This window comes from Echinops telfairi, unplaced genomic scaffold, assembly GCF_000313985.2.
Source record: "Echinops telfairi isolate 266 unplaced genomic scaffold, ASM31398v2 ScPeMD7_20;HRSCAF=75, whole genome shotgun sequence".
NCBI lineage: Eukaryota > Metazoa > Chordata > Mammalia > Afrosoricida > Tenrecidae > Echinops > Echinops telfairi.
The window spans coordinates 9,133,010-9,148,563 of NW_022103917.1; the positions used below are offsets into that span (position 1 = coordinate 9,133,010).

Sequence of the window (15,554 nt, forward strand, 5' to 3'; positions counted from 1 at the left end):
CAGAAAAGGGGGAATAGCTGGGATGGGGGCGGGAACTCACACAAAATTCAGCGAAGTGGAGAGGGAATACTAGCCTCCAGCCCAGCTCCCTCCTCCTTTCTTTCCACCCCTCCCGCGAGACACGCCCCTTTCTCCTCTATTCTGCGTTCATTGGCTGGTGCCCTTCCTCTCCGCCTTCCAGGGTGGCTACCTTCTACTCCGGCTTTCCTCTTTCAGCTACGCCCCGCCCAGGGCGGTCGGACGACGGACTGTGCCGGCTCCCGGGCTCTTGCAGCCTTTTTCCGCGTTGCTCTTCCCTTCTTCCTGTCCCGCCTATTTCCGCTTTCTCAAGGCTCAGTACCTTTCAGCCAATGAGGTGCTTGGCGCGTAGTGCTCCCCTGATGTCATCACCCTGCGCCGCGCGTACAACCGCCGGTGGCAGCAGCAACTGCTCCGCCACCCTTTGCTTTTGTGGGACTGCTGCGCCGCGAGGATCATGGCGCCGTCGCTGTGGAAGGGGGTGGTGGGCATCGGCCTCTTTGCCCTAGCCCATGCGGCCTTTTCTGCTGCGCAGCGTAAGTGCCCGGGGACGGGTACCGTTCTCGTGCGGGACACGGGGGACGGCGTGTGGGCGCATCCATTTAGGGAGTGCCGGGCCGAATGGCCGAGGAATGGTCGTTTGAGGCCTTAGAGTTTCGGGGTGACAAAGAGAAACAATGACGGGCTCCTGATGAGACGGTTGAAGTTTCAGTGGGTCACTTGAGATTGAGGGAGGGTTGGAGCAGGGGTGTCTGGCAGAGGGCGCAGAGAGGGGCGGCCGGGTATTGAGAGAATCGGGGAATCCGGGGCAAATGATGTCAGCTCCAGCATGGAGTTGGGCAGGCTAGGTGTGGGAATGACAATTTTCGCTTGCTCGGGATCTCTTGATGCTAGGTGGGCAACGTCTTGAGATCTCTTGGGCTGCCCAGTTAGAGACCGGGAAGTTAAATAAGACCCACTGCCGCAGGGGGGCACTGTGATACAAGAGAAAGAGCACTGGACTGAGAGTCCTGGGAGCTGGTTTCTAAAACTTGCTTTACCGCCAAATCTGTGTGACCTTGAGCAAGTATGGTGCCTTCTCTAAGTTGCTGGGAGGTGGGGATTACTGCCTTTTCTATCTTACAGAATGATTGGGGAGTTTAAATGGGAAAAAAATTAAAATCGAAAGAACTTTATAAATTGTGAAATACCGTTGCATGTATTGTCACAAAGAAACCTGAAGTCCAGCATAAGGGGTGCTCTCTTAATTTGTTTGAGGTCTCCTCTCCCATACCAGGAATCAGCAGGCTTTAGCACATAAGCCTAATGCAGCCACCCTCCTGGTTTTGGGGTGAATTGAGAAGGGTTTTTTGTTGTTGTTTAAATGCCCAGAGGGAAGGACAAAATACGAATAACATTTTATGGCCTGTGAAAATATATAAAATTCAAATGTCATTGCCCATCAATGAAGTTTTATTGGAATGTAGCTATAACCATTCATTTAGATCTTTGCTTGGCTGCTTTCCAAGAGCAGAGTTGAGTAGTTGTGATAGAGACAGGAAAGCCTGTGAAGTTGAAAATTATTTACCCTGGCTCTTTGTAGGAGTGGTTTGCTGACCTCTGCCCTTGCCTATAAAGCGTAGTGGTGCTCAAGACATTTGGTGAATGAAGAAAAAAGATGAACCTTGGTGTATTTCTCTAGATTATTTTCCATTTCTTGGAATCACATAAAAAATTAAATATGTATTGGAATAAGCTTGGTCTCTGCCCTCTAGGCTTCATAGGCATGGTATTATGTCACAACTAAGAAACCGACAGTGATAGGGTACTACTGTATTAGCTGTTTGTTTCCCTAGTTTCCTTTGATTCTGTGATATTTTCTCTAAATTTCCAATCTTTTTTTTTTAATTAAAAAAATCTATTAAGTTTATTAGTTCCAAAGAGTGATATCTCTGGCTTGTTGTAAACACTGATATTCATAAATTAAAGTAGATCACTTTGAAATTGATCCTTTGGGGTATAAAAGACTAAAGTGACTTGCCATCTACAGTCATTCTTTCAAGCAATGCTCCTTAACACGGGAAATTTTACATAATTGCTTGGTTGAATTTGATTTCCATTCACCTTTCCTACAGAATTCCATCCAATTGTTGTACTTGAGAGTTTTGTGGGTTTTTTTTTTTAAAAAGTCACTTTATTGGGGGCTCATACAACTCATCACAATCCATACATACATCAATTGTGTCAAGCACATTTACACATTCATTGCCCTCATCATTTTCAAAATACTTGCTCTCCACTTAAGCCCTCAGTCTCAGCTCCTCATTTTCCCCCTCCCTAAAACTCCAACAATCTTAATGATAACAATAATCATAAACTCACTGCCTTAGAATTCATTCTGACTCATAGTTACCTTATAGGGCAGAATAGAACTACCCTTGTAGGTTTTTAAAACCATTAATCATTATGGCAACAAATAGCTTCATCTTGTTCCCGAATAGTGGCTGGTGGTTTCGAACTGCTGAACTTGTGGTTAGCAGCCCAACACATAATCCACTACACACTTGGACGCCTCAAAAATTTTTTTAGCTAACATTAAGTGCTGACCATGCGCCAGCCACATACCTAAGTGCTTTACATGTGTTATATAATTTAATTCTCCCCAAAGCTCTGTGAGGCAGTTGGCAGTAGTAGTATACCCTTCTGACAGATGAAGCACCCCAGGCTCAGGCAGCTGGGAAATGTGCACAAAAGTGGTGGGGCCAGGATTCAAACCCAAGCAAATTAACTCTAGCACTTGCGTGCTATACTGATTTGCTGAATTAAGCTGAACCTTGGGTAATTGAGACTGTGTTGTGCCTAGATGCTAAAGGTGCAGTGATGTACTAAGCAGTATAGTGACTAGTGGAGAAACGAGTAGATCAGGAAAAAAATCACAATTAAGCAATGTAGGCACTGTGCTAAGTATGTAAGACTGCATAGAGGTGGGGGTAGTCAGTTGTTTGGGGGAAAAAGGGTTCAGAAATGGAATCCTAGAGCCAACTGTGGTCAACAGACTAGCCTCTTGGGTCTCAGCTGGGATCTTGTTAGACCTAGAGAAACTCGGCCCCATTCCAGACCTAGGGAGGCAACCTGTGTTTTAATAAGATCCCCAGGTGATTTGCATGTGCATTAAAGTTTCAGAAGCACCGTCCTGGAGGCGATTAGCATACACTAGAGTACTGGGACATTTTCTACAATAAGCTGAAACAATAGTGCAAGAAGAGTCCTTGGAGATTATTAAAGTCCAACCCTCTTCATTTTACAGACCAGGAAATGCCTGGTAAAGGTAGTATTAATGTCAGATTGGGCTTCATGCAAAGAAGAAAGTTAGCTGGTAGGCAGACCGTGGGTTAGCTCATGTCCATGTGTATTGGGTTGTTTCCTTTTACACAGTTCTTTATGATAGACCCCAATACTTAAAGCATAAGAAATGCCCCTAGATATACTGTTTTAAGAGAGTCAATACATAGTCACTCAAAGCAATTTTTAAAATTCTTAATCCATTATTAAACACAGATTGTACAAGGTTCGTCTGGAATTAGGCTTTTGTGTTTTTATATTTCAAGTGTTGAGAACGCCTTGTGGGTTTACCACTGAGGTGGGACCTCTTCTAATGTTCATGCGGGGAAGAGATTATAATTTATTTTAAGAATAATAATGTCATGTCGGATTGTGGCATGCCATGGGGCTAGGTATGTTCTTCTTTGTGATAACAAACCTGGTTATACCAGCACATTCATTGTGCACGAGAATCTCCTGATGATTTAATCATCACATTACTCCCAGATTACTGTTCCAAATACTGAAGCAGTGAAAAGGAAAGCAATGCAGTTCTTTGATTTTTTTTTCAAACACTCCACCTTCAGGGCCCCCTACACACATTTTAACACTGAAATCGAGATATTATGGTATAGTCAAGGAGGAGTCTCAGTGGCAAAGTGGATTTCGGGTTGGGCTGCTAACTGCAGCTCCTCTGAGGTCCAAAGATGATGCTTTCTACTCGCATGGTTAGTCTTGGAAACCCACAGGGGCAATCCTACCCTGCTCTATAGGGTCACTATTGAGTCAGAAAAGACTAAGTGGCAGTGAGTTCGGGGTGGGGGTGGGGGTGGGGGTGCTGTTTGTGTCGTCAACAAGGTTTTCTTAAGTTGAATGAGATCTAGTAAATTGGAAACTGGTATTAAGATACAAGTTTATTAGCCTCCAAATCCTACTTACAACATGCTTGAGTCCCAAGGAACTGGTCGTCTGAGTTTTGGTATATCTCGTCTTGAAATAATACACTATTGTTTTAATGTGTAAGTTGCTGAGTAACATCATTTTCTCATGCCAAACCCCAGAGACAAAGATTGTATCTATAAAGATAGTGATAATAAAAGGCAGTAAATCATGAAAACAACAAAAAATGTGTTACTTGGCTTACAGCAGAACTGACTTGTGACAGAGTCATCGGAAAGGAACCCCCTCATTAGTGGGGGATTACCAGTGCCTTGCAGTCCTTTGAGGGTCAGCCAGCAGCAGAATTAGAAAATTCTGAATGGTAGAACTCAAAATTCATATCCCAGAATCCTGGTTCCACCACTAGTGAAACATAGAGAGGAAAAGAATTTCTATACCACTGTTACTCAGTCGAAGGAAACCCTGGTGTTACAATGCTTGAAGTGCTCACTTGCTACCTGAAAGGTCAGCAATTCAATCACCCTCAGTGACTCGGGGGAGAAAAGACCTGGTGGCCTATTTCTATTTGAGCCTAGGAAACAAAGGGGCAGATCTACTTTACCATATATACAGTCACTGAATCAGCAGCAATTTGATAGTGCACAACTTTACTCAGTAAGATTTACCAAATCCCTGGTGGAGCAAATAGTTGATGTGTTGGCTGTTTTGAGTCTACCTAGAGGAGCGTCGGAAGAAAGGCCTGGCAGTCTACTGAAAAAATGTCTATTGAAAACCTTGAGGGGCACGGTTCTACTCTGACACACATAAGGTTGCATATGACTTGGAATTGCTTTGGCCACTGGAATTTCTTTGTCCACAGCATGAGGGGATGTTGCTATTTCAGACCTGAGAATTTCTTTGGACATACTGATTTTTAAATACGAGGAGGCTTTGAAAAGTTTGTGGAAAAAAACCATTATCTCTTCATTCCATTTTTTTCCCACAGACAGTTTTAAAGTCCCCATGTATGTAATTTTGATTTCTTAGGCTAGTAGAAGAAATTGTTTTCTCTTGCTTCGTTTCAGAGATTTCTAGCATATCGTAATGAAAAAAAAAAGACTCATCTTTTTTTCTTACCCCATTTTATAAGGTGAAAACATGTCATGATGAGACTAAAATGATTGACTTTAAAGATAGTTTTTGAAGAATCTGGGATTAACAATACTGTATGTGAGATCTAAGTGAGCCACGTCTTTGATATATTGATTTATTTGCATTTTAGCAACAGCAACAATAGGCTTCAATTTACTTAATGGTGTGTTTCTGGTTTTTAGATCGTTCTTATATGCGACTAACCGAAAAAGAAGATGAATCATTGCCAATAGATGTAAGTTGGTCATTTCTAGTCCATTAAAATAGATATTTTAAGATTAGCTACTTGGTTTATAATAATTCTATTTACTGATTTTTATGTCCTTAAACTTTTCCAGACATGAAATAATACCTGTTTTCTGTTCATTCCTCATTGTAAAATCCAAAGAATTGGAAACCTGAAAGAATTTCTTTTCCAGAAATGTTGTTGGAATAATTTTTCCAGAAGTTGCGCCATCCAGAGTATGAGATGGAATTAAAAAGTTGATTATTTGGCATTATATTTTAGGAAAATTCCTTTTATGTGAAGGTTAAAAACAAACAACAAACCCAGAACAAAACTGATAATACATGACTAGGGACAAACCAAAGTGGTGAAACTAAAACAAACGAACAAATGTCATTTTTTAAAAACAAAGTTGTATATATATCTGCGTGCGTGTCTATGTAGTAGTTTTACTAACAAGTTTTATCTTTACTGGATTTTAAATTACAGAAGTCATATGTTCTTTGTAACAGAATCAGATAGCAAACATGAAAATTAAAACTGGCCCTATTTCTCAGTAACTTCATTTCTACTTCTAAGAAGTAATGAATACTGTTAACAGTTTGGAATTTACTAGCTCAATATTCTTGGTGCCTAAATAACATCTTTACCTATGTATAGTTATAGCTAATGATATATAACAGTATGCATATGTGTGTTTAGTTTTGTCATTGGCTTCCCCCCGCCCCCGAAACCATTTTAGTGAGAGCTAATACAGATATCAAGCCATTCCATAGTTCAATTACATCGAGCAGTATTGATACCATAATGTTTCAAAGCACTGTCTTCCTTCTTGAACTTCTTGATATTCGCTCCCCTTTATCCCATCCCCCGACCGCTACTGTATCCCCCAGGAATCCTCATTCTACTAGTTGTCTCTATAGGTTCATCGCTCCTGGGTCTCCTATACCAAAAATCAGAAAAACATGTAATAAAAATTCAAGAGGGTCACCCCCAATGACAAAATGTTTAATTTATCTTATACATGCTTTTATGACAGTTAATATTGATGGACCACAGCCTTATTAACAGTGCCTATGATTCTATTGTATAAAATAGGTCTTGATAGACATGTGGTACATGATGTTAGGTTTTAATTTAGAAAGTTTGACTAATAGCTTGTGGCTAATTGGCTTTGGTGGTCTCTAATTAAGGACATGAACTGTTAACTTATTATCCCATCACCTTTTCTTTGTGGTAGATAGCCAGATATGTATCTATACATACATACATATATATATGGAATACACACACATCTGAGCATGTACCCCCCAACCTAGAAAACAGTAAAAAGCTCCACTAGGCAGAGCTTTCATAGTACATATTTTCCCCTCTAGGTGAGCATCAAGCAAATCTCTGAGTTAGTGCACCTAGTGGCATTGCCTGGGAAGGTTCTCTCCAGTCACACTGAATTTTTTCGTAAAAGCATTTTGGCTTGAAACTTTTTTTATTGGTGATGGCCAATTTAAGAGAACAGCGAGTAGCTGTGGAGTTTTATTTCCTGCTGGTGGGCGGGAGCGGGGAATGCAGCAGAAACTCTTGTGTTGTTGAACACAGCTTACAAGGACAGTGCTATGGGAAAAACTCAAGTGTATGAGTGGTTTTCTCATTTCAAGAAAGGTGAAATGTCAGGTGATGACAAACCTCAGTTCTGGACTCCTGTCTACTGAAAAGATTGCATACAAGTGTGCAACAAAAAAGGCCCGATTTGTGGCAGATGGGGGACTGGTTTTGCTACTATGATAATGTACTTGCTCACGCAGCTATCTTTGCCAGTTTTGGCAAAAAACAACATGCCTTTGTTGCCTCTCGCACCTTACCAATCCTCGCTCCGTGTGACTTCTGTTTGTTTCCACAAATGAAGAAGGGCATGAAAGGACAGCGATTTGACGACACAGAAGAGGTGACGAAAAAATGAGGGAGGTGCTGTCAGCCATCCAAACAGATGAGTTTGAAAAATATCTCCAAGAATGGAATCGCAGATTTGACAAAAGTGTTAAATATAATGGAGCATACTTTGAAGGTGATAAGGTTGTTTTGTTAAAAAAAAAGAAATTAAATACATAGCTTTGAAAAAAATTCCAGTTTTTGTTGGGTACTCCCTTGTATATACTCATATCTGAGCATTAATCATTTTAAGTTATTTTAAATAACTTCTGATTACAAATTAGAAAATTGGAAAAATACAGAAAATTACAATGAAGGCAATACTCCTGTGTTGGCTATTGCCAAACAAGAAAACCGTTTGGTTACACAATCTCTTTCAAAAGCACTGGTATATTGCCTAACACAAGGTAAACATGTGAGTAGCCTACACCCAGTGATTCCACACCTGTGCACCAAGAGCCATACAGGGGGATAGAATATTCCAGTAGACATATGTGAGAAGAAAATGTGCATATTGCTAGTGTCTGCAAGAGGAACCAATGGAGAACCACCCAAATAGCTATCAGCAGCAGAATGGATCACTGGTAGTGTTTTCTTATCTTGAAATACCAAACAATGCGAATGGGAAGAATAACACAAGTAACATGTTGAGGGAGAAAAGCCAGACAAAGAATACATTTAATTCCTTTAAAGTCCAAAACTACATGCTTTTAGAGACAGATACTTAGATGGGTCAGCTATAAAGAAGAGCAAAGCACTAATCTAATTCCTAGAGAATTTTGGGAAAGCAGTTTACCTTTGAGAGGAGCAGCAAAGGATAAAATTGGAGAGGGAAACGTGGGACTTGAAGCTACTGGTAACGTTCTATTCCGCTGGGTGGGGACTGAATATCGTTTGTGTGTGTGTGTGTGTGTGTGTGTGTGTGTGTGTGTGTTTATACTGCACACGCATCACAGACCTGTTTGTAAATGTTTTAAAATTCTCAGTTGATGGAATTCCATCATATTTGAGCGTGGAGTTCTGAAAGGCACAGTCCCAGTTTTTGTTATGTGAGCGTGTCACAGAGTGCGTCCATTGAAGCATCGTAAGTATTTGTGCAGCCTCTTCGCAGGGTTGGCAGACGCGTTTATTGTGCCTTTTGTCCAAATTATGTCAAGTGAAAATTGACTCCTTCAGAAGGAGGACTACCCGGTAGAGCAGTGGTTCTCAATCTTCCTCATGCTGCGACCCTTTCATATAATTCTTCATGTTGTGATGATCCCCCAACCATCAAATTATTTTCGTTGCTACTTCATAACTGCAATGTTGCTACTGTTATGAATCGAGCGACCCCTGTGAAAGGGTTGTGCGACCCCTGTGAAAGGGTCCTTCGACCCCCCAGAGGGGTCACGACCCACAGGTTGAGAACCGCTGTGTTAGAGCTTGGCAAACATTGACTTTGTATGTTATATAGTAACCTCCATGTTTATCCTCACAGATAGTTCTGCAGACACTCCTGGCCTTCGCAGTTACCTGTTATGGCATAGTTCATATTGCAGGAGAGTTTAAAGACATGGATGCTACGTCAGACCTTAAAAATAAGTAAGTGGTTCCCTGTCCATAGGTGTTTCGTTCCATTTCACAGGGGTTTGCTGCTTTTACATACTTTAAAATGTATCTATTCTGGTACACGAAAGTTGGTCTTGTTTTCTGATCATGCAATTTGTTTTAGTGAATAAGGTGAAACTATTGAGACCCTGTGTGACATGGTAAGGGAAGGCAAAACAGAATATCAGATTTTTGACATTGAATAAGCAGTTCTTAAGTTATGGCGCATAATACTCACTTAAAATTATGTGTTGGATGGATGGATCAAGATAGATACATAGAAAGAAAATCCTCTGAGCATTAATCATCTCTCTTCCTTCTCCATAGTCTTATCCTCTTGTCCCAGCTTCATTTGGGGCGGAATAAGGTGGTCTTCTCCTTCCTCAATCACCGCAACTGAGTCTGTTACAATAGCTCTTATTCCTAGGCCCTTTCCTTTTTTTTTTTTTTTTCAATCATGTTACTGGAGGCTCATACAAGTCTTATCACAATTCACACATCAATTGTGTAAAGCACATTTGTACATCTGTTACTCCTATCATTCTCAAAACATTTGCTCACCACCTAAGCCCCTGGCATGCTCATTTTCCTGCTCCCCCCGCCCTCATGAACCCTTGATAATTTATAAATTATAATTTTGTCATATCTTACACTGTCCGACATCTTCCTCACCCACTTTTCTGTTGTCCGTCCCCCAGGGAGGAAGTTATATGTAGATCCTTATAATCAGCTCCCCCTCTCTACCCCACCCTCCCTTCACCGTCCCAGTATCACTACTCTCACCACTGGTCCTGAAGGGATCATCCATCCTGGATTCCCTGTATTTCCAGTTCCTAGCTGTACAGTGCACATTCTCTGGTCTAGCCAGATTTGTAAGGTAGAATTGGGATCATGATAGTGGGAGGGGAGGAAGCATTTAGGAACTAGAGGGAAGTTGAATGTTTCATCATTGCTACACTGCACCCTGACTGGCTCGTGTCCTCCCCGCAACCCTTCCGTAAGGGGATGTCCAGTGGCCTAGGCCCTTTTCTATCCTTGTATTAAAGTATATTGATCACACCATTTTATCCTCTCCTATATTCTAGGAAGGTCTGGTGACGCTTGGCTGCTTAACTCAAAATGTGATGATTTGAACCCACCCTTCAGCATCAGAAGGGAGAAAGACCTGGTGATCCGCTTCCATAAAGATCCCGGGCGGCTCTGATGTTCTAAGCTATTTTCATGAGCTTTGTTCAACCCTTTTTCCCATAATACTTCTTACTTAAAAGCATCTTTTAGCTTTGTCCATTCTCATCTCCAGACATCACCCACCTTCCATGATGCTGGCAATGGTGACCCTTTACAATATTAGAGGGATTTACGATGAGCCTTTATGTGATGGAGGAAGCTCACCCTTTCACTTCCATCAGCACACAAGGGGACTTCAAAAACTCGGTGGATAGGTGGAATTAAAGATAATAGAGTTTTCCTACAAGCTCTCTGATGCCTCCCATGTACATTTTGAATAGTCACAATTTCAACCTCATGTTATGTATGGCTCTGTGCTTGGGCTTTTAGGTAGGCTGAATTTTTTATGAAAGGATACAGAAAAGTGAAATTTAAAAAGCAACCACTAAAGTTCATATACTTCGGTGTTTGCCTACTTTTCATTTTGTATGTGTATGCACACAGGAGCCCTGGTGGCCTAGTGGTTACAAGTTGGTCTTAACCACGGTCAGTTGTTCCAAACCACAAGCCAATCCGCAGGAGGATGGGGCATTCTACTCCTGTAAAGAGTTACCATCTACCCTTTCCTGTAGGGTTTCATGAGTTAGAATTGACTCAATGGCAGTGAGGTGTTTTTTTTTAAGTATATGCATACACATACATAAAGCCACTCTCATTGCTATCAAGCCAGTTCTGACTCATAGCCACCTGGTATATGTATGTATATATACATATTGTTAGGTACCGTCGAGTCGGTTCCAACCCATAGCGACCCTGTGCACAACAAAACAAAACCCTGCACAGTCCCACGTCATATGTGTACAAATATGTCACTGAAAACGAAGGCAGGATATTTCACTGTCACCACTCACTACTACTACTAAAAGCCTCCCAGCAGTCATAGGCAAGGGGCCAGAAAAAAAGGACTTCAGGCAGAATAACATTAAGTAGAGGTGGTACCACAATAACAATGAGTTTGGGACAGTAGCAGGTACTGAGCGTCAACAGAAATTTTTCATTTTACTCGAAGGATTCTTGGGAAGTGGATCTGTGAAATGATCACACAGCCTGAAAAGGGCCAAGTGAGAATAGTCAAAGATGCAATCTCTGTTGGTTTTTTAAAAAGATTCTGTGGCTGGGCTTGTACTCGATTCACAGAGGTGATTAGCGCTGAACCAGGAATAGTCATTCTGGAAGGACTGGCTGAATGAAAAAGACGTTTGAGGCCTTGATTTTTGTCTTCTGTGTTTCTCGTTTTCCTTGTACAGGGAGACAATGAGCTAGCGTATGACCGCCACTTAGTCTAATTTCATGATTTGAAACACGACCTGTAGCCAATACAAAATGCATTGGATGCATGCTTATTTTCACATAGCTATTTATAAAAATGTACTTTAAATGGATGGTTTTTCCCTTTTTAGGACAATTGATACATTAAGGAATCACCCATCATTTTATGTATTTAACCACCGTGGTCGAGTACTGTTCCGGCCTTCGGATTCAGCAAACTCTTCAAATCAAGATGCGTTGTCCTCCAACTCATCATTGAAGTTAAGAAAACTTGACTCACTGCGTCGTTAAAATTTTTACGTATGATAACAACAGGACAGGACACAGAGTTGGAATATTGGCGTTTGGGGTATAAAACACTCTCCCCATCAGTATTTATATTGATCATTCAGACCTAATAAAACCAGAATCTATGGCCCTTGTTTGTACACTGTCAACCCAGTCATCAATGCAATATGTTATCTGTGAATCAAGTCTTGACTTTTTCACAGGGATTTTTTTTTTGATTTAGACAAATTCACATCTTTTGTAAATGTCACTGTTTTGAACATATTTCTTTGGAAAATGTTGGTGGGTTTTGTAACTATTTATTTTCTGAGATTTGTTTTGCACTACAGTTTTTAGGATCCTTTTGGAAATACTGTGTGACGACTGCATTTGGCAGCATGAATTAAGCAAAATAGTCTTCTGTTCCAACACGGGGACTTTACTAAGGAGACCAAAATGGTGATCCATCAGATTTTCTTGTGCCCCCTAAAAATGGCTCTTTTTCAGCAGATACTAGCCAGTTTTTAATTTATTCATGGCCTTTTCACCCCACCCCACTCCGAATATCTTCAATGATCCGCCATCTTGTTTTCATCAATTCTGAGATTCTATGTATGAAAGTGAGCAATTTTTATGTCAGAAATTTTTGTTTTAACAAATCTATTTAACATGCTCAACTTGCTGTAAGCAAGTTGGGTTCCCTTTGTTTATCTGTACAAATTTCCCCTGATTGCTTATCTAGTGTAAGAATAGTTGAAGATAGACCAAAAAGACCATGATTTACTGATAATTGCCTTTGTAGATGAGTAGTAATTCACGAGGAAGCCAATTTATGTGTGTGTCACGTAGCCAGTTTAACTCATTGCAGGAAAAATAAACTGTTAATTCATTGCATACTAAACTAGTGAATTTGGAAAATCAAGAACTATCTCATTAATCTGAAGTTAAGACCTCAAAGGAATTGGGCCAAATGAGTTCTCAGTGTTTGGAACTTAATATCTTTTGTTTAAAAACAAAATTAAGGTCGTTTAAGAAGTGGTGTAGCTTCCGATTTAGAGTAGCTGGGGGGTGTCCATCTTCCAGTATGTTGCTGAAGGTGAAGATGAGGACACAGTTGAAGTTATTATTTTGTTGGAAATACTTTGTAATTTTGTTCTTAGGGGAATTTGTTGAGCACTTTCATCTTCCAAAAGCCCAATATTTCTTTTGTAGAACAGATTGCTCTTGCTGAGTTGTATAGAGGTGTAGAGGGACTAAATGGAAGCAGGTCTGAAAAGGAAATGTGCTTTAGGCAAGAGTCGTAAGATGCCCTTGGACTTGAAACTTTTTCCATTGAAAATGAACCTGATACCCTCATTCTTGTTGACTTCCCCCTCCCCCCCACCAATTGAAAATGAATGTCAGCTCTTTTTATTTTGCCTGGTACCGCACAACCCCAAAGCCTAAGGTGGTTTTGTAATGGATGGTTCTTGTCTGGCCAACTTATTCTGTCTGTGGACTACTGACAGTTCTCTAATGAGAATCAAGTTAGAAATCTGCTAATAGCCAAAAATAATTAAAATGGGATATCAAACTTAAAATAATTTTTAAAGCAAAATAATGTGCAGACAAGCTCAGGCTTGTTTACCGTCAAGTAAGGCTTGTTTTGGAAGAGCTTCTTGTTTTCTTTTCTTTGGGGGCTCTTGTCCTGATATTTTTGGGAGTGGGGTGGGGGGAGAGTAAGTTTATTGAGGAATAAATGTAATATTTCAAAGTTCACCCCATTAAAATGTACAATTCAGTAGTTTTTAATATTTATGGTTGTCCAACCATTGCCCCATGCCCAGTAATTAGCAAATACCCTCTCCTTTCGCCATGGCCTCCCTTCCCCAGCCATATGTGACCTCGAATTTCTTTTATCCCCATACATTTGCCTAAGGATTTATGCAATATGTAGCCTTGTGTGACTTGCTTCCCAAATGTGGTTTTACTCTATGTGGAGTGAGAAGTTTTTCTCATCTTGAGAACTGTTACCTGCTGTGAAAGGAAGTTGCCGGAGGGTCAGATGCCTACCAGTTTTCTCAGTAAATTTTATGCAGAATGGTTCTTCTCACAGACAAACATTTGGGATATACTTACAAAATTTTGACCAATCTCTGGAATGGATATTGAAGTGTTTTTGCCTGCCAAGTCAGGAATGTACTGCTAAAAATTATTCCAACTGATTTGACAAATAATTGACATGGCAGTTTTCAGATAGATCTAATTTTGCTAGCAGCTTATATATCTTGGGCCAGTGAGCTTACAAAAACAATTTTTTGATGCCTTCCATTGAATTTCTACTGTCTTTTTAAATGTGCACCATAGCACTAAAGGCGACTTGAGCGAAGTATAGCATTGTTAGGCGAATAAGTACAGAATCGTAGATACAGTGCTGTGAGATGGTCCATTACTACCTAGGGTAGTCCAAACTAACAATGAGCTAGTTACACCTGCAGTTAATTGTGGTGTCAGTGCTATTCCGAAATGCATACCATACAATGCACTCTAGACTAGATCAAGACTCAATTCTTAAATATCCAGGGAACCAGCCAAGTGCTGTGGGCTAATGGCCCACCCAAAGAAAATGCAGATTGGAGGCTGTTGAGCTCTGTAACTTCCTAACGATTGTTTCTTAAGCATTGTGGCTTCACTTTTTGAGTGGCATGATAGCATCTTCCTGGTTCCATGTGACCCGTTTTCTATGATGTACTGAATTAGTGTTGTTTGTAGTGAGCATTGATGTCTGTAACTCCATTTTGGATCTGTTTCCTCTCTTTAAATGACCCTGCCCTGTTCAATAAAGAAATGATTGTTTCACGCTGGTTTGGGTAGTGTTGACTCTTCTTGCTATCTCATTTTCTTTGTCTCTCTGCCCTAGAAAACTGATTTGACTTTTGCCCCACCCCAAGTGTGATGCTGTTTCACTGAATTCAAGGGATACTATTCTTTTTTAGGCATTTGACTGCTAACCACAAGATCACTGGTTCAAACCCACCAGCTACTTGAAAAGAGAAAGACGAGGGTGTCTGCTCCCCTAAAGATTTACAGTCTCAGAAACCCTATGCCAGTGAGAATCAGCCCTCTGGCAGTAGATTCAATTTTCTTGGAAGCAAAATTGGTCTACTCAAAGCCCATGGAAATAGGTCACTATAATTTGTATAATGGGGAAAACAAAAATTTTACATATTTTCTTAAAATATGCAACACTTTAGTCACAATCACACAATATGGAACCCTACAGTTGATTTTCCAGGGGTTGCTGTAAGTGTAATTGCCCTCGACTGTGCTCTTCACCACGTTGAACATGCAACCAACACGGTAGGACATTACAGACTTGGCACTTGTACTAAATGGCACATCTGAAAAGGTTGAGACCATATGTACGCCAAGGCATTCACCAACTCAACTTCCACATGCGAAATTCAATGACAATTTCATGCTCATCATTTTATAGCATAACCATTATCAGTATATACTTCATATTTTTGTAATGCCTTCTTTACAATTTTATGGGACTTTTAAAAAATAAAAAATCATTTTATTGGAGGCTCTTACAACTCTTATAACAATCCTTACATCAGTTGTGTCAAGCACATTTGTACATACGTTGGCATCATTTTTCTAGACATTTACTTTCTGTTGAGCTCTTGGTAACAATTTCTCTTTTTTCCTCCCCCCTTTC

The 15,554-nt window shown here is 40.5% G+C and overlaps 1 protein-coding gene across 1 annotated transcript; it reads left to right on the forward strand.

Moving 5' to 3' along the window:
* Positions 1 to 432: 432 nt before the first annotated feature.
* On the forward strand, positions 433 to 13,578 carry MMGT1 (membrane magnesium transporter 1). The gene is made up of 4 exons (XM_004713376.2): positions 433 to 554; positions 5,532 to 5,584; positions 8,979 to 9,082; positions 11,716 to 13,578. The coding sequence occupies exons 1-4, from the start codon at positions 476 to 478 to the stop codon at positions 11,873 to 11,875; spliced, it is 396 nt and encodes a 131-aa protein (XP_004713433.1). The 5' UTR covers positions 433 to 475; the 3' UTR covers positions 11,876 to 13,578.
* Positions 13,579 to 15,554: the final 1,976 nt, after the last annotated feature.

Coding starts and splice junctions, on each gene's coding strand:
- MMGT1 (XM_004713376.2), top strand. CDS start 476: ATGGCGCCGTCGCTGTGGAAGGGGGTGGTGGGCATCGGCCTCTTTGCC. Junction 555..5,531: donor GGCCTTTTCTGCTGCGCAGC/GTAAGTGCCCGG, acceptor TCTGGTTTTTAG/ATCGTTCTTATATGCGACTA. Junction 5,585..8,978: donor ATGAATCATTGCCAATAGAT/GTAAGTTGGTCA, acceptor TTATCCTCACAG/ATAGTTCTGCAGACACTCCT.